This window comes from Aricia agestis, chromosome 6 (genome assembly GCF_905147365.1).
Source record: "Aricia agestis chromosome 6, ilAriAges1.1, whole genome shotgun sequence".
Lineage (NCBI taxonomy): Eukaryota > Metazoa > Arthropoda > Insecta > Lepidoptera > Lycaenidae > Aricia > Aricia agestis.
Genome location: NC_056411.1, coordinates 8225656 through 8253091, shown reverse-complemented (window position 1 = coordinate 8253091; position 27436 = coordinate 8225656). Strand labels below are relative to the sequence as shown.

The following is a 27436-nucleotide window of genomic DNA, read 5'->3' as shown; positions in this document are numbered from 1 at the left end:
TGAAAATTTACTATGTTTTACAGTGTTATGTTTTACCTCGATTTTTACGGATAATTCAATTTTTATACCCTCATTCCCGTTACCTGTAGCTTCAATAAAAAAAATAAACGCAACATACATCTACCGTGCAACCCAACCTTAGTCTGAAAATTTAAATCGGTTAAGTTATACTTTTTTAACAAATTTTATTTTACTTAACAAATAGGGAGGGGGGGGGGGGGGTAATTTTTACAGGAATGCAACATATGCATTAGCAATGTTTAAGATGGGTGACCAATTGTTTTGATCACAATAATTATTCCGAAGATGCGTGCTGCTTATTGTTATTGACAAAGGGTACTAAAGGACAATGCACAGATGTCGGTCATTTGACACTTCTCAAGTCGGGAGGAGTTTATCAGTCAACGCGTCGTCAGTTTGTTTGCCGCAGAATCAGTCGATTGTGAAACGCCGGTAAAGTCGAGTGTCATACCAGTTTGTTTTATTTTAGTTTTTTTTGGTAAGTTTTTGTTCTATTTTATTGTTTTTATGCATATTTTAAAAGTGTTTAGTTTTTATATACTTATTCTGATTAAAAGCAGACCGTGCGTCTATTTCATTTAATTTTTCAAATTATTACCTATGCACGTAATTTTCATTTTTTAAATTTAATTAAGTACTTATATTTATTTACCAGTAATTATTTTAATAACTTTCCTAAAAATTAAATATTCCCGTCGGTTCACTAATACTTAATTAAATTTTGTTTTACGTTAAAGATGTAACGCTGTCACGGTAATTATTTTATTGTAATGCATAAAATGAGTGTAAATTATGTGAATGCATAAAGATTGCATTTTATTTCTGCATTCTAACATATTTTTAATAAAAAGATAAAATAAAAAGAGGCAAAGACCGCCGCAATCATGTGATAAGAGATTCAAATTTACACCCAAAGATGGCGCTGATGCCTAGCTTAGTTAAACTCATTCATTAAAAACAATTTAAATTATAATTATTAACAGAAAAGAGCAAAATGGAAAAATAAACTCTTGCAATTTAGGTGCATATTATGCCTTCGATTTGTAACTTGAAGTTTATTCTTGAAAAAGTATTCATTGTCAAGGACACTTGAAATATACAGTGTGTTGTAAAACTAATTGTACTAATACTTAGTTAGTTAGTAACAGCTATTTTCTAACTTGTTAAGTGCCTACCTATAGTGAGCAATATTATAATGAAATACATCATAATATTTAAAGTAAATTGATTAAGAAAATTCAGTCATGGTCAAATCTTTATGCGAATTTGATCGAATAATAACCAACACTGAAAAAAATTTTACCAAACTTTTACTCTGTATAACTTTCTAAATTGAAAATAATAAAAACAAATAAAATGTATGAAGGATTTGCAGCATATTCAATTTGATGCTGGACAGCAAACTTCGAATATAACAGAACTTATTGATAGATTATTTTAGGTCAATTATCCAGAGAGTAAAAAAAAACAATTTCTCACAGCAAAATGTCGGGAGCAATTCTAGAGCCCGGTCAGATCATCAGGGCGAACATTGACCATGAGAGCGTGAAGCTACTGGCCGAGAGACTGTACGGCATCTCCGTGCTGGAGCTGACGGAGCTGAACGGCTACGATGACAGGAACTTTAAGCTGATAGAAGACCCAAACATGAAGAACCCCCTCATCACTAACCACAGCGAGCATGGCTACGTCCTGAAGATCCTCAACTCCATTGACTCCCAGAATCCCGGTTTTGTGGAGGCGCAGAATGAAGTGATGAATTTCTTAGGTAAGGCCTTTTTGTCAGTGTTAAAAGTTTGAATTAAGAATGACGAAAAGGTTGTCTTCCAGAATCCTGCATTCGGATAGCGTAATTTACGTGGGAGAGCCATGCTTCGGCACGAATGGGCCGGCTCAACCGGATAAATACCACGTTCTCACAGAAAACCGGCGTGAAACAGCGCTTGCGCTGTGTTTCGCCGAGTGAGTGAGTTTACCGGAGGCCCAATCCCCTAACCCCTACCCTATTCCCTTCCCTACCCTCAACTATTCCCTTCCCTTCCCTACCCTCCCCTATTACCCTATTCCCTCTTAAAAGGTCGGCAACGCACTTGCAGCTCTTCTGATGCTGCGAGTGTCCATGGGCGACGGAAGTTGCTTTCCATCAGGTGACCCGTTTGCTCGTTTGCCCCCTTATTTCATTAAAAAAAAAGTTAATAGTTGATTTTCTTGTATAATATTATGTCAGGAGTTTAAGTTTCAAAGTAAAGTTATAAAGACGAAAAAACCTTTTTACTTTAGTCCACAAGACACTTGTTTTGTTTTGACAAACGTTTTGAATAAAATAATCTTGCATCGAAAAACGTAACAATGAAGAGAACTAGAAATCTCTAGGAAAATATTTATAATAATTTGATTATCACGTTAAGATATCATATTTTTACGAAACAGTGCGAAGTCGTGAATAATTTTTTAACACCGGGAACACACACCACTTACTTATCGTTAATAGAAAGACGAATGTACTCTATAATGTTAGCAGACTTTTTATTTATAAGAACGTACGACATTACTATCTACAGATGCAAGATGCAACTATTTTCGTAATGTCTCTTGTCGTACTCCTATCACAATGACAAAAATCTTACCTATATTAGCTATCAACTAATTATTATGCGTTTGTAAAAGAGGCCTATACTATAAGTAGACTGTAGTTCAGTAACTTTTACAAATTTTAACAATTTTAGTGGTAAAGTAACTGCAACATTTTATTATTTTTTACAGGAGCCAGGGGTGTAATCTGCCCCAAGCCTATTAGGAACATCTACGGCCACCTCCACTCCCTGGAGACCATCAACGGCAAGCAGCACGTGGTGCGACTGCTGGAGTATGTGCCAGGAGAACTGCTGAAGGACGTCCCTAAGGCTGACGCCCTGTTCTACCAGCTCGGCGAGTTTGTTGCCAACATCGACAATAAGCTGCAGGTAACGTTCAATTCTTTTTTAAATGGTTCGTCTAAAGCTATGTTCTATTTTTTTATTTTAACAGGTATAATCTTTTGACTATTGTTTTTATTTCTTTTTTGTCGGCAAATATGTTTCACTGTGCAAATATTCCAAAATAGAATTTAAATCATTCGTCTATTTTATTAAGGTGTCCGCTGTTTCCATATTTGCTTGTAAATATTTTTTTAATTACTTATTCCTAAATATTTCTGTATGTTTTTTTATTATTATTCCAGCATTTCAACCACTCTGGTCTGATGAGTCGCGAACATATCTGGATGTTGAACAAAGTGCCAGAGCTGGACAAATTCAAGTTTGCTATCAAAGATGCTGAAAAATTGGACTTGGTTGAGGAGGTTCGTTTATTTTTAAAACGGCTACTCACTTCAAATTGACTTTAGCCTTCGTTTATTTTTTGTGATGAACGCTTTACCTCAGCTCTGTGTAATTATTAATGATGCTGAAAACTAAAGACACTCAATTAATGTTCTGAACAAAGTACTACTTTCAGGTTCCTAACATTTCAGTGTAATCGAATCCACATTCACACCCATTATAACATTTTAAGTTGCTTTAATTTTTGATTAATTATTATTATTCCTACCTACAGGTTATTGAAGAATTCAAGTATGCTATTTTACCACGTATTGATGAATTAGAAAAGGGTGTCTTGCATGGTGACATCAATGAAATGAACATCGTTGTCGTACCAAAGGAAGGCAGGTTGGTAGTTTGTAACGTACTGTCGTATTTTCAAGAAAATATTATGAAGAGTTTTCTTGCAGGCATCTTACACCACCAGTATTAAGAGTATGCAGACAAATTCTTAATGGCATAGTGTTGAGGTAAGCCCATGTAAGTAAAGGAGACGCTTACAAGGGCCTGCCTACGATGTGATTAAAAATTCACTAATTGCAGCATTTGCTTTAAATCAAAAAAATATTAAGAATTAATCACGATTTCTTTCATGCTGTCTATGTATTTTTACGTTCCCCAAGACCTGTTAAACTATGATGTAAGCCAAGTATTTTTTCTGTTCTGTTGGTTTGGGATTATTTTTTTCTGCACTGTGCACTTACACGACTGCAGCTTGTTTTAACTTACAATAAAGCTGTTTGCTGTGTAACATTCTTCAAAATTCTTATATTCTACTAATTCTTCATTCTACTACTTCTTATATTTTATTTCTATCTAGTCAGCCTGCACCCATCCACGGTTGTACATAGGCCTATCTCAATGAATGAAAATATTCTGTTTCTTCTTTTCTAATACTTGTATTACAGTTAATTCTCTTAATAAAACTTATTTGAATCCAACTTCTACATACTTCCAGCAAGACCGACTTCCGCATCGGCGGCGTGATCGACTTCGGTGACATGCAGTACTCGTGCTACGTTTTCGAGCTGGCCATAACCATGACGTACATGATGCTGCAGACCGGAGACCCTCGTACTGGGGGCATCGTGCTCGCCGGGTACACCGTCAACCGCCGCCTACCTGACGACGAGTATATGCTGCTGAAGGTAAGATTATACGAAGTAGGATATTTAGAGTTTTAAACAGGGCTAGACAAGGTAAGACAGATAGAGTTTTTGAGGATGCAGTAATGGATATTATCTGCCATTTACCACTATCTTATTCTAAGTCAAAAGGTCAATCCTTTTAAAATTAGAATTCCTATTGAATGTCCAAGGCATGATGGATTTGTTATAAATTAAAATGTGTTTGAGACCTCTTATACAACCTATCTAGCTATAATTATGAATCTATCTCAATTTAAAAAATCTATTTTCAGACATTGATATCAGCACGGCTGGTGCAGAGTCTGACGATTGGCGCCTACTCCATCCAGAATGACCCAAACAACGAGTACATCCTTTCGACTGAGAAGGCTAATGGTTGGGAACTGCTGAAGAAGATCAGGAAAACTAAACTCGACCCAGAAGACGACCCTACTGATTGGAAGAAGATTGCAAATGAATTTTTGACCCGCAGCTAAATTACCAAACGACAAAACGGAGTTCGCATCTATTTTGTAGATATTATAATTGAATATAGTTAAGTTACAAATGAAATATTTATAGCCAGTAGCAACTAATGGAATGTAAATACATAAAGTAAGAAGTTCTAAGAAAACCAGATTTGAAAAATATTTTCATAAAGCACAAAAATGATATTTCGATTGATAATAATTATTAGATTTAAATAATATTTTATCTTATGGTAGTAAATTAGTAATGTAAAAGCTTTTAATAATAATCTTGTTAATAATTTAAATAGAATAAATTATTCTAAAAGATCACAAAATGTTTTTTGTTTAAAATATAAATTTACATCTCTTTTAATAATATTATGTAAGTTTAATGAGGATGAGAGATGATTGTTTCCATTTTTACTGTATTTTGAATAAATATTTTTAGTGCAGTTGTGCAGTTTTCTTTAAAAACATATTTCTTTAAACAAACAGGACGTCATTGATATAATAAATTTATTGTCCTATAAATTTGATAATACATAGATCGAGTATAATAATTTGTTTTTGACAGTCATTGTTATGCTCAAATAGTATTTCAATACTTTTTGAGCGTAATAGGCGTACCTACCTATTTCAAATCTGTTAAAAAATTAAGTGAGATTTAACTTATTTTAATAAAAAATCTTTATCACTAATAAAATATATTATGTCGCGTACCTAATATCCGTTTTGAAATCTTTGCCTCAAGTAACTTGCTGCATTTCTATTTTTATTTTAAATTACAATAAGCGCCATCTACGTTCTGGTTAAAGAAGTCTTAAGATTTCTGTAGATCACTTAAGATGGCGTTACCTTCGCGCGTATATCCGCTGGGATGTTGGGTAAAGTCAATTCAAGTTAGTTCCGCCGTATTCTAACAGATGCCACTGTCATTTGCAACGTGATTTCTACATCGCGCTATCGAAAACGTGTCCGTGTTGCATATATAGTTTGAGTTGCGACGATTCGACAAGACCTTACTTCATAGGATCATTTCTATAGTAAGCTCTTCACGAGATCATCACACTATGTGAGATCACCACTAGCCACGAAGATGAGAGGTGGCGCGGCGTCCTGAGCGTGAGGCGGGCGATGGTTCCATTACCGTCAGCCCTCGATGATCGTTCACCTCTTCTTCGGAAGAGGCGTGGGACGTTGTCGCTTTCTGAGTGGCTTTTTTAAAACCCTATTAAAACATTATGAAACTGGAATGGTAAACACTAATTATTTAATTGTCTGTAGTTTTAAATTACATACTAGTTTTCAATTATTTCTAATTAAAACAAGAGCAAGAGTAATGACGATTAGAGGATTTTGAAATGCCGAAAAAGTACAACGAAGTAAGTGACATAATAACAATTTTTATACTATACATAATATTATTATAGAATATAGTTTATTTGATGAATTAGTAAAATATATTATGTATGAACCATGTATTGCTGATAAAATTGTAACAGAAAACCCTCATAATTTTATCAGATTTGATAACGTTAATGTAGACATTCATATTGCAAAATTAAACGTTCGTTAAAAAATAGTGGAGGTCAGATTTGTATTAATCTCGCATTAATCATATTATAATATGTGTAAAAGTAAGGCTAGAAAAACAAAAAACACTTTTTTTTATAATTAAACTTAGGTATCACTTACGACTTACGAGTATCGTAATTACTAATTAGTAAGTCGCGGTCCATTGAAATAATTTAATTACTTATAACCTTTTTGATTTTCTTATCAAATAATGACTCACGACTTTAAAGCAAATAGACTTTTTAGCATCGAGATTCATCAATTCATCATTCATCGATCTACTAGCTAAAAGGTCATCTCACATTACACCGACTCGACGCCAACCCAGTTCACAGTTTGGCATTGAATTTTTAACTTTATATAGTGTGAGTTAGCTGTTAGGGGTTTTTTTACTAACTTGCGAACAGCTAAGTATGGATGTTCGCCGCGACTACCGAAGTAAAAAGCTTGGTGTTCTGAACAGAGCGAGACAGTACTTCAGTCAGTACCAACGACTACAACTCTAGTCTCTACAAGGCGCAAGTTCGGCCTCATATGGAATTTCTGATTCTCATCTCTGGGCAGGGGTGCTAAAATACCAACCGAATTGTTGACTGCCATAGTGTTTCAAACAGCTTGGACCCCCTGGAATTACGCCGAGATGTAGCTTCACTCTGCATCCTCTATCGGTTGTATCACGGGGAGTGCTCTGAGGAATTGTTCGGATCATACCACCTGTAACTTTTCGCAAACGTCCCACGCGAAAAATATACCATCCTCATCACCTTGATGAGTGGCAGTCTTCCACCGTGCGTTTCTCGCGTAACATTCTACCGCGCACTGTAAAACTCTGGAACCAACTGTCACCAGCAGTATTTCCGGACACAGTGCCGTAAATAGCATTTTTGCGCCCTGTGCGAGTGCGCCCTTGTTTTTTTTTAGATACCTAAGTATTATAGGTACCCAGAGCAATTATGCTATGTATAGGTCTGTTTTATATCATTCAGGGTGATAAAATAAAACATGGTGTTGAATGTTGGTAGACCAATTATTATAATATATAAGTAAGTACTACAATTTTAAAAAACAAACTCTTTTTCAAGAACTGATATGGGCAAACAAGCAGGCGAGCCGTCTGATATCAAGTAAGCCATACGCCTGTTATACCATCCACACTGTGCAGCACTAGGGGCGCAGTGAGAACTTATCGGTAGTAAAGCGAAAAAATAATAGTCCTGCCTGGTCTGACGATTTTTGCGACCCCCCAGAGTCTACGCCCTGTGCCCGGGCACCGGTGGCACCGCCCCATTTACGGCACTGTCCGGACATACCAAAGTTTCAGCAAAATCGGTTCAGCGGTTTGGTCGTTAAGAGGTAATAATACACAGACACACGTTTTCTCTTTTATAATACTAAGTATGGAATTAAAATATTGACTTTCGCGACTATTTTGTGAGTTATATTTTGAGTCTGTGTATTATTTCATACCCCAATTCTGAATACTGCACCTGAATACCTTAATTCTAAATAGTGCGATCTTACTAAATCGTGTTTTTTTAATATTATTTTTAAACAATATACAAGAAGTATCGAACTAGTAACGAAGCTGTTTGTTGCATTAAATAGTAGAATCACCTACAGCTTACATTGATTTGTAATGTAATGTTTTTATGAAAGTAAATTATGTGACTTTTTTGCTGACCGTACATGCTTGTGCAACATGCTGACATTAATTAGTGGAACATAACATAATGTACAATATCATTTCAGACCTAGATCATACGAGATAGGCACTAGATTGAACATACCTATTATGACTTGGGTGTTATAGAATAATTCAAGTGTAAACTTTTTAAGAAAATTATTGCTTATTATTAGAGAATTGTGTATTGCCACATCTACTATATTCTCTAGACCTGGCACCATCGGATTATATTATTTGTTCCGGTCACTCCAAAATTTTTTAGACGTTAAAACCTTCACCTCAAATGAGAAGGTCGAAATCCACCTTGATCGGTTTTTTGCCAGCAAAGACCAAAAATTGAACTTGGTCGGGTGACGTTAAGCCAGCCACATGACAGACGATTCATCGACGTATATACGACGTATACATAAATAACGTAGGTCCGAGACAAATGCGTATGAATCAATTTCACTGATAGTACACGAGAATTATGAAACAGCTTAACCGATTTTTAACATCAACTATCATCAGGCCTCCGCCCCCGGGCTATCTCCGCTCAATGAACATGGTTGCGACACCGCGCTCCCAAACCGGTGTCCCCTCATTCAGACTATAACCATTCATGTCATTTTGTATGTCACATGCATCGATATAATATGTATATTGTATACGATACAGAGACGTTTGACTGTATTAAAAATACTATTATAAAAATCATCCACGTTTGGCCTTTTCGGCTTTTTATAAGCCGCGCAGGTTGTTGTCAAGTATCCCTGGAAAATACGTTGGCGATACAAATCCAGGCCTAGTTGGCCTGCTAAAAGCCGAGTTTTGTGAGGGCTCGCGTCGTTTTTCTGCGTGATAATAAAACGACTTTGACTATACATTTACCGCATTGCCGAGATCGCACCAAAATCCAATTTTTTTACTTAACTTAGTTCAAAATTGACCTAAAAAAATTCAAACGGCAAATATGTGGTTAATGATGATCGATATATTGGCTTGTGTTTAAAATAAACGTAATTTGTAAATCCTAGGGAGATACTGAATGTATGCACGAATTTAAATAAATTGATATTACTTTGGAAGCTGATATCATGAGTATAATAAACAAAAATAGGAAATTACTCGTAGTATCGGAAAAAGGAATGTGCATGTGCTGAAGATTATTGCTGTATTTTTATTATAATTTTGTAGCTTTCAAATTAGGAGTCTCTAAAAAAGTCTCCGTGGGGGGAGCGACTTAAGGCAGTTCTAATTTTAATAGTAACCAAACCTTGACTGACCGATGATAACACATCTACATTCTACATATAAATAAAAATTACTATGTTAAAGCACAAATGAATAGGCGTGATAGGTTTTCCGTAAGGTGTACCACTAAAGTTGTGGGATTATACTGATAAATGCGAAAGAGTGACTGTCTGTCTGTGTGTCTGTTACCTCTTTGCGTTTAAACCGATGAACCAATTTTGCTAAAATTGGGTATGGAGATACATTGAGTCCCGGGAAAGTAGTTAAATAGGATACAATTTTTATGCCGGAAAAATGTACGATTCTCGCGCGATAAACCAATTTTAGCGCAACGGAGTTACGGGCATTGTCTAGTTTTAAATAAAACTATCCGAAGTATTATGTCCTTTCCCGTGATTCAGACTACGTACTCAATGTTATTAAAATTTTGTAGAAAGAGAAGAAGTATAAGATATACATACTTTCGCATTTTAATATGAGTATATATTAATATATTCAAATCGTTGCACAAAACAGCAGAACATTAAACAGTCAGAATCATGAAAATTGACTTTTATTAATCTGACTGAAAATATGTTTTGTTACCTTCACTTCATTTGGCGCAGAGTAAGTAACACGTTTTTAATTCCACTTGCCAGGAAAATTTAAGTTAATTTTATCTTCTCCCTACCTGGGTACGCCCATGCAGTCAGTCAGTAACTGATGTCAGTCCACTGCCATAGTATAATTTGATTTCATGTCAGCACAGTGCACTGACGACAGCCACTGACTCAATGTAAATCTGCTTTTACACTATAGCAGTGCCAGATCAGCACTGACATGTCAGTGGATTGACATCAGTTACTGACTCAATGTAAATCTGCCTTAATGTTAGGGTTGAATCAGACCGCAACGCGACGCGTAGTTGCATAGGGCATTGTCCAAAAAAAATCACATGCACTTTTTATATTTTTTTTTAGTTAAAATAGGGTATTTTAAGAATATAAATTAAATAATTTTGAAATTCATTGGCTAGTTTTTTCTCAATAAATTTTTAAAGTTTCGCTTTTACGTCATCATCGGCGGCCAATAATTGACCTCTGCAGTATGTTTTTTTCCTTTCAATCTTATTTATAATGGCTGGTTCGTCAAATGCAAGTTCTCATTATGTGAAAGCTGATACGAGAAGCTTACCAAAAGTTCGAAACGTCATGTTGGTTGAATTTATTGCTAATTTAACGCCATTGAAGGTCAAACAAAGGTTAAACATATTTGTTCAAAAATATATGTAACTAATGTATTTTTTTCGTTTATATACAGAAAAACGATCACTGACCTTATTCCTCGAAATGTTTTTGTAATGAGCAAAATTAAAAAAAAAATGGACAATCCCCATTGAAATCTGTCAAATCCATACAAATGTATGCCGCGCCGCGCCTCGCCTCGTTGCGTTGCGGTCTGAATAGACCCCGGCGGCGCCGCCGCGGCATTGCTTCGTCAAGTCGCGCATCGTTCTGGTGTGAACTGAATGACCTCAAGAAAATTTGTTTTTAATTACTCCAAAAGTAAATTAAATGTATGCTCGGTAAACGAAATGTATGTGTACCAATAAATTATCTTGCCCTTGATATTCAGAGCTGTGCTATTTTAAACCTGCTTCTTCAATAAGTGATTAACGTTTAAGCAATAAGTAATTAAGGTTTCGAGTTTTACATACGTTTACCTCGTTTTAAGACGTGTCAGAGTATGTCCTAAAGGCTTCAGCTTCAAATAGGTCTGTCGCAAATTGGGTTTAAATTTGTAAAGACTTTTCCCTTTTAAACTACTATGTTTGTGATTTCGCCTCGTCTTTTAGCGACGTCACATAGAAGTAGTGCACAAACTAGGAGTTGCACCCATGTTTGATTGATTTAATAATATCGAAATTGAAATAAGTCCGCACGTCCTAATAATTACCACAGAGATTCCATTTTACCAGAGATTACCAGAGATATCGTCTTTGGTACTAGGCACAAACTTTTCTGAATCGTCTTCATACATAAATAATATTTTTTTTTAATATTAGCTGTCCCGGCAATGTTGTTTTATCACATAAATTATTTCTAGTATCAAAATAAAAAGCAGATAAAAACCTATTCTCAGGCCTAACGAATGTTACAAAATTTCATTAAAATCGGTTGAGCCGTTTTGGAGGAGTTCGCGCACAAACACTGTCACACGAGAATTTTATATGTTACTAGCTGTCCCGGTGAACTTCGTGTCACTTTAAAACCTTCCCTGGACTTCTACGAATATTTTAAGACTAAAATCAGTCCAATCCGTCCAGCCGTTTTCGAGTTTTAGCGCGACTAACACATTTGAAAATCCATTTTTATATATATAGATGATACCTACAATCTTCATATCGAATATGAAAGTAATTCTCCTGAGTAACCTGAGTTTAGATATTTTGTTAAGTAGAAAGCTCATCACTCATAAGCATACAAAAGCTCATATTTTGTGTTTTCACTTTTCGTGTTATGATTTGTGAATGTTCTTTATTTAAACTTGTAAGATTTGAACTCTTTACCTGCCACCTGCCTACTCGCACTGACCACGTTTTAATGAAACTTATCAGCATGTTGTAAGAAAGGCTTCGCAGGTGTAGTGTTAAACAGGCGCGGGTCGGGCGCGCGCGCTGAGCTTAAAGCCTAAAGTGACAAAACCTTAACACAGTTGGATTAAATATAAATATAAATCTATAAATTATATTAAAGTATTAGGAACACAAAAAGTAATAATAATAAAAATTTACACAAAGCATAAGCTATACGACATCGTCTGTTAAATAACTTTCCAACGTATCAGACAGGAACTAAACGTATAGCTTTTTCAAGTAAATATTTTTGTTAGTGGTATAGAAGAGTGATTCTTGTTATTAACGTTGTCTTCTTGTATTTTTTGGCTGGTAAAGTGATGTGTTTACAGTGCGTTCATAGTTGTTTTACCTATGATAGGGCCTAAAGTTATAGCTATACTGTCCCTTTAAAGTTATCCTGTAAACTAAAATCCGTAATTGTAAATTAAAACCGTTATTGATTTTTTTTAATGATGAAATAAATCAAATGTTTTCAAAATAATGATAACTTCTAAAAAAGTTAGGACTGCTATGCAGTATGAATAAAATTATAAGTAATAAATTGTTTGGAGACAACTGTCTCCAAACAATTTACTACTTAATTTTTTTTGACACTTTTGTATGACAAATTAATTAATAACAAATGATACTAGTTCTAGGCTTCTAGCAATGGCTTTTTTTTTTTAAGTTCGTTTTATTTTACAAAGTTATATCCAGTCTTATAAATACAATAGCGACATGCCGAATATTCCGTTGTTACGTCACCCATACATAAAATAATGATAAATGGGCGGTTTTGGTCGTCTGGATTGACCAGTTTTGGGGCTCTTGACATTTGTGAAAATAAATATTTTTTGTCATACATGTTAGCTTACATGTACGCTTAACTGGTTATGGTCAAATCTATAATCCAAGTTTCAGATCAAAATGTTAAAAAATGGCAAGCGACAATAACTTTCAAAGTGCAAACAAAGTAATAGTGAGCCTAGACAACAGTGAAAATAGTGGAATAGGAGAGAGTGGGAGGAAAAGAGAAGAAAACGGTGACAGAAAGAGAGAAGAGATGAATGGATCAGCTGATCTGCTGTGCGTGCCGCGGACTGGGCATCGCCTCTCCTTCATGGAGGTGGAGAGTTTCAAGGAGAAGTCTCGATTGAATCTGCTAAAACAGATCTCTGCCATTCTGAAACAGAGAGAGCAGAAGTACAATAAGGAGGCGCTACATAAGGCTTTTCAAGATGAGGTAAGATTTTTTATGTGTAGCGGACTAATCTACACATACCACTCCTCTATCTGATCTTTTTAGGGTTCCGTAATAGGGGATGAAAGTTTGTATATAATAATACTTCTTAACGCGAGCGAAGTCGTCATTTTATAAAAGCTGAAAGCTTTCCTGTATTTGATTCCCGTAGAGATAAGAACCACTAGAAATTATGGAGTTTCGGTGCCTAACCATCTTTAAAGCATAAAGCTCTATTACTTTATATTATTTTCTTCATTTTTGGTAGTTGTTTCCCATTTCCGACTTTCCCATTGCTATATCAGACTATCCCGACATCTGTATACTCTCTGATAAGCTTAGTTATTTTAAGAGAAATCTTAAACACTATTTTTATCCCACGGTCAAGTAAAGTTGAAACTACTATAATGATAATATAATTAACTACTTGGTGTACTGTCACAGTTACAATTTTAATTTTTGTGATATTAGTATTAGTTTTATTTCAAAGTATTATTTGTTTATAAAATAAGAAATCTTTTTTGTTACACGCATATTTTATTATTATCATTTATCACCATATTTCATCTCATCTCATTTTTGTCGCATACGCACGCTGTACTTCACCTGTCATTAGAACTTATTTTATGTACAAAATATTTAAAATGTCACAAATGCTGTTAGTGTAAGTGTGGTAAGTCTATAAAATAAATAAATTTTCAGACCACCTCTCATCTAATTATCTAAACTTTAGCCCCCTTATTAATAAACATTGTATAAGCTTAGAATAGTTATGCAGTGTTTTGTTCCTGTCACACAAGTGACATTTTTAATTGGATTGTAGAAGACAAAACATCGTGTAACTATTCAAAGCTTATACAACGTTTATTAATAAGGGGGTAGGGGTGTTGTCGCTGGCTCTTGAGATATGATCGACTGCACAAAATTATAATATTGAAGAGTTTGAGGACCGTATATTACGAGGCTAAATAATCTGGTCAGACCGATCGCATGCCGACCTGATCAGACTGTTGCACATATACACGTGACTGCACAATACCAGTCCAGTCAGGTTGGCCTGCGATCAGTCCGATCGGATGTATGTAGTACGAAGAATTAAGAAGAATTAAGTTAATTCGTTGCAATAAAGCAGTGTTTAGGTGTTGGTCACAGTCTTAGACTATGCCTAAGTACGAAAACGAAAAAAATGCATATTATGAAACTTGCGTACAAAAGACATCAACGGGAGCCAAAGCTGTTTTCAAATTTTAAGTCGAAAACTTTAGCCCGATTTAACTGAAATTTTCCTATGGGCCTGTATTCACATTGATTAGTGCGAGTGCAGGTGATTAGTGATTAGGAGAAAATAAGGGCCTTGCACTAATCAGTCGCTGTCAACACTTGCTTTCTCATGATTACTAATCACCTGCACTTATCACTAATCGAAATAAGATTATGTATTTTCATTACACATATATACATAGACTAACTATGGACTACAAAAATTCACAACCTTTGTAGTTTTAATTTAAAAAATGTCATAACTGAGACGGTAATTTGCAAACCGCCGATTACCGATCAAGGGTATACTATACAGCCTCGTGTGAATACAGCTTTATCATTAAGTATAAATTACATCAGAGATAAAGGGTATTAATACAGATCGTGCGCCGCGCGTCACGACTCCGACATTATAGGGAGGTTGACGCCGCTCGTGTGCATGTTGACATGGTTTTATAATTACATGACACATGGAGATTATGCCTTTAATGGACAGTCAAGGTGTCAATATCGATTTCAGTACCTTGATTCTACTATTTGCAAATTTATTATATTAAAGCAGCGAAGTGCTATGTTAGATCCAGGCTGTGACCCACTGTGTACCAGTAGGTAAAGTAAAAACCAGAGTTGCGTTCACGCAACATAATATTAATTATTATGCTGATGGGGAACCAATTTGTTGAAATACTTACCCTTACTACAACCTCTTGATTTTTTTACCAAAATATGTCTGATAAAATAGTAGAATCAAGGTACTGACTACTGGGTTATGTGAATTGTTAGTACTCACAATTTACCAAGCTTAATACATAGCGTTTATTGTCATAAGATATATTAAACAATTAGAAGTATATTTTAGTGGACTAACATTTTTCCATAGAGTTTTTCCCATAGATCTTTTCCTTCCTTCAGTGACACCAATTCTGACGTAAGAAGACAGAAATGGGGGTTTGATTTTATAGCTAAACTTGTTGCACATGCGTATACAAGTACGGTCCGCTACTTTTGAAAATTATGACCGGTTTACACGTATTAAGTAGATAAGTAGTACTTAACTAAATTCTAATTGTCATCTAGTTTAGTACTTACAAAATTTTAACTTGCTACTTGTCACAAAATTTTGTGTTTACATGCAATTAACAACTTAAAATTAAGTTAAAATTTTGTTAGCTACTTATCAACTTACAACGTGTAAACCAGCCATTATTTACAAGCTATGGTATTCCCAAAAATTGGTATATTTTCAAATCTATAGCAACTGGACATACAACTGTATACCTATGTGTACTGGAGTACACATAGGTATACAGTTGTACCAACGCCTCCGTGGTCTAGTGGTACAGAGCGCGGCTCTTGACTCGGAGGTCGTGGGTTCGATTCCCGCGTTGGAAACATGTTATTTCCAAGTTTGGTTAGGACAATGCACGCTGATCACCTGATTGTCTGACAAGTAAGATGATCCATGCGTCGGATGGGCATGTAAAAAGTCGGTCCTGCCACTGATCTCTCGCCGGTCGTGTCGGTCTGCCGTCCCACTGGGTTATGAGAGTAAAGGAATAGAGAGTGCTCTTGTGTACTGCGCACACACTTGGGCACTATAAAAAATTACTCCTGCGTAGCTGGCCTGGTTTCAATGAAACCGGCCACCGTCACCGAAACCGGTGTGGGAGCTATTACTGGAGTAGTTAATGACTACAGGTTCTACAAAACAAAGAAACAAAAAGTCAAAGCAACCTGCGCTTTTAAACAACGGAAATCACATTAATTGATAAAAAGCTATCCTGACAGGCAATATTGCTAATCAGCAAATATTTAACATTTCTCTGACGTGGTGAATTATACATGAGTCGACCAGTTATATCGATCACACCCTAATGATCTACAGATCAGTGATCGACGAGCGGCCAGAGCCGGAGTTATGATATTAAACGTCACGATTATATCGGCCCCCATAGATGTATTATCCCTAGAACACAAATGAATTCTTAAAAAAATTCACTCCGCTAGTCTAATTACGGTCAGGTTTTAATTTTGAATGTGTAACGAAACAAAATTTGGTAGCGTATGATAAAATAACATGTCCAATAATCACGTTTCGTTAGTCGTTACGAAATGTACCAAAACATTTTTATTTAGCAACCATTGTAAAATGTAAATATATATTGTATACAATTTCTGCTCAGTTTTGCCTATCATAAATTCGCGAGCATACCTCAGGGAGTTGCTCTAAGCTCCTCTTTTTTCTTCTAAGATTCTTTAACGTTTTAAGTTTAACGTTGCAAGGAAAATATTAAGACCAATCTTTATAAGATTCTGTACGTTTGCTGAATCGAGTCGACATGCATATAAGGGATAATTATAAATAATAACTCACGCAATCAGACATTCTACCATAAGTAAAGTCAATTTTAAATTCTATGCAAAAAAGTTAATTTGTGTGACAACCAACTTGAGCCATGAAACAAGTTACAACGCTCATAGGAACTCGTACTTATATTAATTATTTTCCTATAATTACTCCTCAGATGAGGAGGCACCTTAACTCAACGTGAACTAGCTATAAATTGACAGACATTGAAATTGTCAAATATTGGACTGGCTATTGCAATATTTAAAGGTTCATTTCGAAAAACATTGCATTTCAAACCAGCTTCTTAGAATCAATTCATAGGCAAAGTGACTCACGAATCTGGTTTGAAAAAAATTGAGCGTCATTTCCATTCGTCAGCAGCAGCACGACAGCTTAGACTTGTACGAGTATGCATTCCATATTTTCCGTGGGTAATGCTGTATCTACTATTATACGTTAAGCATCATTTAATGCTAGCTGTAACGGAGTCGATTAATCAATCCTATAATTTGTAGCAGCTTATCGACGGCCCAGATGTTCGCCCATGTTCTTAAGCGGATCAGACTTGTACGCTTTCATTCAATATATATTCTATATCATAAGTAATTATAAGTTGTAGAAATCGATAGGCTTTTATGACAGTAGGCCACTTATGCTACGGATGCTAATCTCTTTGTAAGAGAAGATAAGTATATTGTGTTACGTTTGTTGTAACATTTAGATTTTAGATTGGAAATATCCAATCGTGGTTCTTAATTATCTAAATATGTCTGGACGCTGATGTTTAGACGGATAAACGTCCAAAATGTCACGTCTGATTTCCAAGGGTTCCTAGGTGTATCGAAGTTTATCGTAAGGTCCTAAAGTCATAAGATCAAAGTTATTCATCCCTAAGCTTTCCTTAATCTGAATTAAATTTATTCCTAAATTCGGCATATTCGCCCGTGATCAAAATCGGATCGGGATCTTTGCAGGTAGTGTCACTCTTGCTTTCAAACAATTCGCTTGATTTTTTGACCGACTTCCAAAAAGGAGTTCGGCTGTATGCTAATGTGAATGAACAAGTGGTGCTCCCCTAACCGCTTACACGCCGCTAATATTGGTTAGTTCGATTGAGTGATACAATTATAATTTTTTATTAAAAAATTTAACCCGACTTCCAAGGTAAAAAACAATATTCTTAAAATGATCTAAAAAGTATGAAATAATTTTTATTCTTCATTAGTGCCTTTTTCAAAATTCGACTAAACCTCAAGTACAGACTAATCTGTACTCAATTTTCATTTTTTTCAAGTCGATACCAGCCTAGAACCTGTGCTAGAACTGAGATATTTGACATAGAACTTAGCCGGTACCGACTTCAAAAGAATGAAAATTTTGTGCAGAATAAGTTGAGGTTTAGTCGAATTTTAGTCGAAGATTATGAATTATTTCATACTTTTTAGATCATTTTAAGAATATTGTTTTCACCTTGGAAGTCGAGTTCGATTTTTGGTTAAAATAAAATAATTTACTAATTACTCCGAAGTATTTATGACGGTGACGACATAAGTTAATATGCGATATGGATCATATGATCCATATCGTTGTCCGTGACAGGAATCGAATAGACGACCTCGTCTACAGCCCGGAGCTGGAGCAGGTCGTGTAGTGATGTAATGAAATTATCGATCTAAACTGACATTGGAGTACAGGTTTTCTATTGGCTAGTCATAGTGGTCGCCTGACCAATGACCAGTGTTTGACCCACTTGGGCCACCATACCTACCCATCCTTATATAGCAACTGTTTACTTTGATTAATAACATATCGCTAAATAACATACCTAAAGCTGGGACATGTAATTACCGACATATTAGCTAGCGGCATGTTACAGCTATTAATAATTTGCTTGATATGGGCATGTATTAAGAAAGAAGATAGGTTAATTCTTAAAAAAGTAGTTCTGTAACTAAGACAACATCTATATAACTAAGCCATCATAACAGTGAATTTCTGGCCGACGTCCATTTTTGAAAAGGCACAACCCTAGAGGCAATGTACTGCAAGTCACACCATCAGAAAATGACAACGGAAACAAGTCACCGCGCAAAGCGCATCATTGTACTTTAACAGAAAAATATTATATCTAGAGCTTAGGTCAAAATCTAATTTAAGATAAAGATAAGTAATAATTTAATGTGTCTAAAAATTTAGACACATTGAATTATTACTTAATTGAATTATTAATGAACGTATTAAAATTAAAACGTTTATTTTGTAATTGTCATCTTGTCATCTCGAGATTTACATCAGCTTAGCAATCCCAAAATACATACAATATTGCTAAATTCAATTAGAAAATTATAAAAAAAAATTCACACAGCCAACAATTCTGCGACTCACAACTCACAAATTACGCTCGTTTGAGCGTAATTTGTGAATAGCAGAAATTCGGTCGCGTAAATAATATCTTTTCATACAAATCATGACTCACAAAATTACGCTCGTGTGAATCAAACAGGACTTTTTGTGTGAAACTGAATGCAGCAAAATTTCTGCCAGCCGAAATTCTGCAACTCACAACTAACAAATTACGCTCGCTTGGCTTCACCCTAAACAAAAAAAAATGTGAGCCGAGAAGAGCTTACGACGACTTTTTGTTTAATCTTTAATCCCTTACAAGGTTTACAGATTAAATATTGATTAAAGGCCATAATTGGCCATGAAGATTCCCGCTGGAGGCATCAGTCAGCCTGTCCAGGCTGTCCGGGATGATGTAATTATGGCCTGATTGATGGAACATGCTGTCAGATGTGCACTAGATGATGGCTAGATGCGGCATGTTCTAATGACAGGCGCTATTGACCCTTTAGCGTACAATTAACCCTGCCTGGGAGGTTTTGTTTCGATGATTGATTCTATATTCTGTTTTGTTTGATCTCTGTCTTGCTTTTTATGTGTTTTAGTTTTTTGAATTATTAATTTGATCTATGTGCGATGCAGTGCAACGTAACAAAACTTGCCTGCACAATTATTATGCATAATATGCAGTATATGCATTGCATACCCTCTTGTCTAGGCCTATAGCAGGCCTGTCTCACTCGTGCGCGGGTGGCAAATCACTAGGGACTCACAAGCGAGCGGTGACGCACGCGCAAGATTTTTCGTCGTGTGTCTACTGTTTACTGATTATTATAGAGGAATTTAATTCATGATACTGATTTAACCGCTGTGACAAAATCGTTAAAAATGAACAATTAATAAAGGCCAATGAAATATGTATTTGAATAAGGTATTTAAATAGAAAAACTAAATAAAAACTATACAAATATAGCAAATAAACCGATTTCATACGAAGAAACACACAAACTACACAGAAATAAACACAAGTTACTATGTTTAAATTGTAAAAGTTTCCTGCACTATAATCGAATATTATATAAAACTACTATAAAATATAGGTTGTGTTACTAATATTTTATATTACATTAAAAAGGTTTGCTATTTTGTTTTCTAAAAGGCGAAAACCGTGATTTCGTCAGAAAAGGTACGAGTTATGCGATAGAAAGAAAGCGGACATGTAGGTAAATATAATTGTAGCCACCTAGCACTGCGCGGTCGGAATTTGAACTTTATAGTATCGTAGCATGAGTCGTTATTTCTTTAAACGGGTTTCACAAGTGGGAATTCTGTTGGTACTACTAATATAATATATTCTGTGCCTATAGTCAAGTTATTTTGTTAATACCGACAGTTAAGAAACAGAAATGTATAGGATTTCAAAATTATTGAATGCAACTTTACCAAATGTCAAATTTTTAAATAATTAAAGTCAAATTCAGAGAGTGTTCTTTGCTCTACAGTCTATTAGCGTTTGAGGTTATACATAAATTCACCTTAAGAGAAATACAAAATCGTCTCTTAGCTACGAAATGTAGAATAGGTGTTTACGTGTGCCTATACACGTGAACACAGTGATGTTGTTATTATATTTATTATTTTCTTTTATGATAGTTTATACTTCTTGGCTACCATAATGATTTCAATTACGTTCGGTAAATGCGCTGTGCGAAATTCTTGAACATTTATGAATCGGTTCGGACCATGTCGCGGTATAAAAAGACCATTTAATATATGGTCAGAGGCCGTAAAGTGCTAATTACATCAAAGCCCGGTGCATCTGACGCGCGAGCCGTCACATAAGTCTGCCATAACGGGAGCACAAAAACACGTAATGACAGAACTTTATGCAAGAATAACCATAATAAGACGCTCACACCTTTCGACGCGGCCACAAGAAACCACACAAGAAACTTTCAAAATATTAAGCTAGGACCTGTTTCGCAAGGCTAGTGATGAATACCCTATCCCAGGAGTTTATAAGTAATTTTAGGTGGGTTCCGGAGACTGTGGGAATATTTTAACGATGTCCAGAAAAAAACACACTTGTCCTATGTAGCTTAAAAATATTATTTTAATTAATAAAGGTATACGTATACCTTATCTATGTTTTAATTGATACTTGGTATAAATTATAATACAATATTTCGCGGTCCGAGATTCAACCTTTCGCGGTCTGCAAACGGACCGCGGTCCGCCTGTTGCTTGCCGCTGCCCTATCCGGTGTCTACCGAGTGGCAGAAACAAAGTTTCTGGATAATCTACTTTGTAAATAATGCATACTTAATATTATAAATGCGAAAGTGTGTCTGTCTGTCTGTCCGTCTGTCTGTCTGTTACCTCTTCACGCCCAAACCGCTGAACTTATTTTGCTGAAATTTGGCATGGAGATACTTTGAGTCCCGGGAAGGGACATAGGATACTTTTCGTCGCGGAAAAATGTACGGTTCCCGCGCGATAAACGAGTTTTGGCACAACGGAGTTGCGGGCGTCATCTAGTATTATATACATTAGAGGATTTTGAAGATAAAGATGTAATCTTAAAACAAAAGGGCATGTAACGTGACATTTTTAGTGGTTGTTTTCCTGCAGCAGAACGATTCACCTATAGTAGTACTATCGAAACATGTAAGTTATATTTTGAAAATAAAAAATATTTTATATGACGGACTACGGTATGGCAACTTTATGTCGATAGGCGCGAGCGGCAATGACCCGGCCGAATTTTATTCATGACTAGATGACGCCCTCAACTCCGTTGCGCTAAAATTAGTTTATAGCGTGGGAACCGTATATTTTTTCGGGATAAAAAGTATCCTATTGGGCTTAAATTTGGTACAGAGATACTTTGAGTCCCAGGAAAGGACATATCCTTTCCTGGGACTCAAAGTATCTCTGTACCAAATTTAAGCCCAATCGGTTCAGCCGCTTAGGCGTGAAGAGGTAACAGTCAGACAGACAGACAGACACACTTTCGCATTTATAATATTAAGTATGGATTTGAATAAAATAAACTTCACAAATCTATTGAACTACTAAGATAGAATGATTTTAGAGTCCTCGCAGACTTACAATTTAAAGTTGACCGACTATCGTACAAACCACAGAAATAGATCAAGATAGAAGCGCCATACGCTCGTGTTCATAGAAATTGGAGCGACATGGCGCTTCTATCTTGATCTATTTCTGTGGTTTGTACGATAGTCGGCCAACTTTCAATTGTAAGTCTGCGGTGACACTTACTGCGGGAAAATAACCATTAAAATGTCACGTAGTATAATATTACAGAACTTTTGGAACTTTTAATTTTACGTATAGGTTGTTAAACTAATATTATGTATTCTGTGGTATAGGTATAATAAAAATAATTGTCCGTTGATTAAATTGTTTTTTTAAAGTCCTAACCGTCGTACTCAGAGACATTTAATTAAGATTAACCTTCAATTTAATGAAGAGTTTGACAGATAATGTATGGGGCTTATGTCAAAATTTTGAATTAATTACATTTAGGTAATTAATGTTCCACTCTGAGTGCGGCAGTTAGATTAGATTCAGATCCAGACATATCGGACCTGACGATTCTGTGTTACTAAACAAGATAAATGTAGATGATTTATTTATTGATGTATGATAAGAAGGTACCAATTAATATGTGTAGCTAACTCGAGCGTTACAAAACTGCGAATCTAATTTATGACGTATGTAGCAATGACTGTAATTGGATGTAATATATCTAAGTCGAATCGCTATCCCATAACATACAGGATATTGGATAAAGACATAAATATGCAAATCATGTCCATACCCGTGTAATTATCTAGTATCCACCGTCAATTTAAAAACATAGAGGACCTTGAATCATAGACGCACATTGTTTTGTGCAAAGTCAATGTGTAAATGTAAAAAGAATTAATTTGGTTTTTATAACTCGTCAACAAGTTGCAAAATTTTGACAGAAAATAAAGTATTTAGAAGATGGTTAAGTAGGGTTACATAATAATTAATATCATACAGATCAACGCAAACGAGCGACCAATAACGTGATTGCTGGGTAGCCCAAATAAAACGCTATGTAAGATTTGACCGTCATTTATATTTTCATTTTTGTGTCCCAATTTTATAACATTTTACAGATATGAAATGTGGCTGAGTAGAAAGATTTAAATGGCTTAGTTAGTGTCTGGCTGGTGGTAGCGATAGTTAGTTGCTCGTTTGCACCAATCCAGTGGTACCAGGTCCCGTCCGGTTATTATTAATTACACGTGTCTCAGTTGTCACTGTCAAGCAGTGACAGTGACAGTCGGCGACACTATCGTAGACAATCACATCGACATGCCGTCTTTTTTATTTGCCCCGATAAAAGGCATTGATACAAAGAGGACTAGAGAATAATATTATGGACTAAGAAAATAATGAAGTGAAAATACGATACCTACTGCAGTCGTTACGATTTGTTTACATCTATACTAATATTTTTAATGCGTAAGTTAGTCTGTCTGTTACTTCTTCACTCCCGAACCACTCAACAAATTTTGCTTAAATTAAAAAAATAATCAAGTGAAAATACGACGCGACGTTCAATTACGTCCGCCGTGGTTACGACTAATTCTTGTGTTCGAATGTTGCGAGAAATAAAGCAGATTAAAAATCTTTGCCACAGAACAAGAAAAATATTGTCTTTGCGCCGAATCTGCAATATATTCGTGACACAAAAATCTGCTGAGAGCTGATTTATCTAGATGTTATATGTATATCAATGATACGCACCGTTTGTGAAACACTGGTATTCTAATGATCATTTATCTTTTTATACTGAAAAGGACATAGTAGGGAGTCCGGTTGCGGTTTCTTTCTTTTCGATATATGGCATCACGACAATCTTTAGCCTATAACGTTGTAGAAAAGTAGAAGAAATATAAATTAAGGTTCCTTTTCATTATTAAAACTTCTTGAATATAGCTTTGTTTAGTGTAGGTTGATGAAAAATGTTTGGCCACATGCAAAATGATAACATTATCAGGATTAAATCCCGTCACAAACTTAGCTATAATATATGTATATTAATATTTTTATAGCTAGGCATATTACTATATATTTTCTATACTAATTTTCGCGTGACCGCACACTCAGCTATAATATATATTTCAGGTAGCTACTATAATATATATTATAGTACGGTATATTAATATATATTATAGCTAAGTCTGTGACAGGCTTTAAAGTGTGGAAAACCCGGCCTTCTATTTTATAATAATTACATTTTACAAAAATAATTCTCGTTTAGGCGTTAGTTGTAACTTACAACACGCGCCAAAAGAATTTCGACCAGACTGTCCCAAGCTCGACGTTGACATTAGACGTCAGCAGTCAGCTTTAAATCAATAATATTTTTTGCTCCACTTTAAATCCTACTTTACTAATTAATACAATTTATTTGAGCCAAACGTACATGATATAGCTCATAGACATAATATATTATGTCTATGATATAGCTGGTTCGTTACAAAAAGTACGCAATATTATTTCATAAATGACAGTTATTCACTAATTAAAACGAGCTAACGAGGGCGTTTGACGACTTATTTTTAAACTTGTTTGTATTTGTTTTTTTTTCGAACTGTACTCGTATATCTTAAAGCGAGTTTACATAGGACAAGTTACGGCAGATGCGACAGAACGATTAAAAAATAAAACGCCATCGACAGGTAGTTATCATCTGCTAGATGAATACTTTCGTTATTCACAAAAGAACGGGTTGTAGATGTATGGTGTAGACTGTAGAGCATATTTGACGGGAACAACATAGCAATTTAATAGCAATTATAATTATTGACTGTTGAGTGTTGAGTCTTGCAAATTATAATTAAAGACGTGAGTGGTAGAGTACGATAAGTAACAGTAAAAATGCCTTTTTTTTTGCATAAAATATGGAGTCTTTAGGGCCGGAAAAAATGATTTGAAATAAAAAAAACTGTGGATGTTATATATGTATATCTGACGACCTCTGTGGCTCAGTGGTGAGCGCGTTGGTAGCTCAAGCCGGGGGTCGCGGGTTCGAATCCCGCCGACGGAACAAAAAAAGTTTTCAATGTTCCTGGGTCTGGATGTTTATTAAATATGTGTATGATATCATAAAAATCTTAAATATATGTATAGTATAAAAGTATTAAATATATTTCCGTTGTCTGGTACCTGTCACACAAGTCCTTTAGGTACTTAGCACGGGGCCAGACTGACGTGGTGTGAAGCGTCCATAGATATAATAATAATAATTATTATTATTATGTTATGATGAAGTAGATCAATTACAAGGTTTGTTCATATATTATATGGGAAGTGTGAGTACATCCGTATGTTACAAAATGTTACTTATCGTGCTCTTCAACTCACGTCTTCATTTGCTATATTTTTTTAGCAAACATTATTCGGTGGCTTATCAAAGAAGTGCACAACGCCGCTAAAGAAGTCCTTACTAAACAAAATTGTTATGAATGATTATTATTATAATATTTTTTGTCAGAAAAAAAAAAATTGAATATAAAAGTGGGGCGAATGACATGGACCTTGGACACCTTGGATGACAAAAATAAAAAATTAGCTACTAGCCATTCGTCCCACCGAAACGAACGTTTATGGGACGAAAGACTACTCGCGTATTTCACAGTTTTCATTTTTACGTAAAAGATTTCTTTAACTTCAAGATGAGTGTTAGAATTCCTAAATGTATGAGACTTAGCATTATTTCTGTCAAAATGTGATTTGCGATGCCTTAAGTCAAATACATTTTCCAAATTCAGCAATAAAAGTAACGAAAGCATCTTTTTTAACGGGCAAATGGCCCACTACACATTTCCACCACTGTAACTCCTGTCACCTGCATCAACAGTAAATTGTTGTAATCGACCACAAAAACCCTTTGATATGATCTCATGGAAGCCCCCCAAGGAACATGCTAAAGATTTCTTGGGATTCTTCTGATTAAGTATTTTTTTTACAAAATCATCTTGACTAAGAAAGCCTCATAAAATCCACATCCGCATCCACATAATACTGAAACGGACCCAAGTGTGTAGTGTCTGTTATTACACCCAGGCCAAGTGTGGAGTGATTGATAGATTTAACTATATACTTTTTATGGAAACCGGCGCGGTGCTCGTTAGCCGTTAGCGAGATATTGATCGACGACCTGCATATCGCACACATTAGTCTGCACATGAAGATGTTACATAGGCGAGATTACCAGTCCTCTTGAATATATTAATTATATTCAACTGACAATCTGACTGATATATTTATATCAGTCAGATTGTCAGTTGTATATATAGTCTTGTATGCTGCTCGTATGTAATGCTGAACATCGCTCGAGGCGATACGAGTACGATCCGTTTTAGTGTTAATATACGAAGTGTAACAAAACTAAGTGATAATTCTTTAGGGTGTGTATTATAAAGAGTTCACTGTCAATGCAGCATTATAAAGAGTTCACTGTCAATGCAGCATTATGAAGAGTTCACTGTCAATGCAGCATTATGAAGAGTTCACTGTCAATGCAGCATTATGAAGAGTTCACTGTCAATGCAGCATCATGAAGAGTTCACTGTCAATGCAGCATTATGAAGAGTTCTACAAGAGTTCACTGTCAATGTAGCAGCGCTGAGAGGACACATTTTTTTGCGATTTTTATAGGCAAACGCCCCCACGTCATTTTACATACAAAGGTGAAAAAAAAGTTACTCATTCAGCGCTGCTAGTTTTACAGCGAACTCTATACAGGATACCCATACATACCCTAAATTATTATTTCTTATTTTTGTTAAGTATATCCTGTATATCTGTGGCATAAAGCCGTGTGTTGTGAGCTTTAAAACAGACGATCGAACTTGATTTGGTGAAGCGGATAATATTAATAGCGGTAATAAAATTGTACGAGCTAGCACGTACATTGCTGATCCTACATAATTTTCCCGTAGTCCCGGCAAGTGCATACTCTCGGGCAGTTCGCTACTAGCCGTCATCAATCGCGCACTCATTTACTAGTATTAGCATTCAATCAATATATTATCATTTTATATCAAGGACTTTTAATTCAACAATCATATTCTATCATAGCACAAAAAGGGGGTAGTCGAGTAAGCAGCT

At 35.4% G+C, this 27436-nt stretch overlaps 2 protein-coding genes and 1 non-coding gene across 3 annotated transcripts in view; all 3 read left to right on the top strand.

The window, feature by feature from the left end:
• The first annotated feature begins 391 nt into the window (after positions 1–391).
• On the top strand, positions 392–5174 carry LOC121728249 (hydroxylysine kinase). Its single transcript, XM_042116390.1, has 7 exons — positions 392–499; positions 1503–1789; positions 2785–2984; positions 3242–3361; positions 3616–3728; positions 4339–4528; positions 4801–5174. Exons 2-7 carry the CDS (start codon positions 1507–1509, stop codon positions 5002–5004), a joined length of 1110 nt encoding a protein of 369 aa, XP_041972324.1. The 5' UTR covers positions 392–499; positions 1503–1506; the 3' UTR covers positions 5005–5174.
• An 816-nt stretch (positions 5175–5990) lies between these two features.
• On the top strand, positions 5991–6193 carry LOC121728482. Its single transcript, XR_006035819.1, has one exon. It is a non-coding gene; the product is annotated as a small nucleolar RNA U3 (small nucleolar RNA).
• Positions 6194–12995: 6802 nt separating this feature from the next.
• The window catches only part of LOC121728294 (NADPH oxidase 5), a 42422-nt gene continuing 27981 nt past the window's right edge, over positions 12996–27436 (top strand). Inside the window, exon 1 of the mRNA XM_042116442.1 lies at positions 12996–13308. Within this exon, the coding sequence (XP_041972376.1) occupies positions 13003–13308 (306 nt within the window). The 5' untranslated portion in view covers positions 12996–13002. The remainder of the gene's footprint in view (positions 13309–27436) is intronic.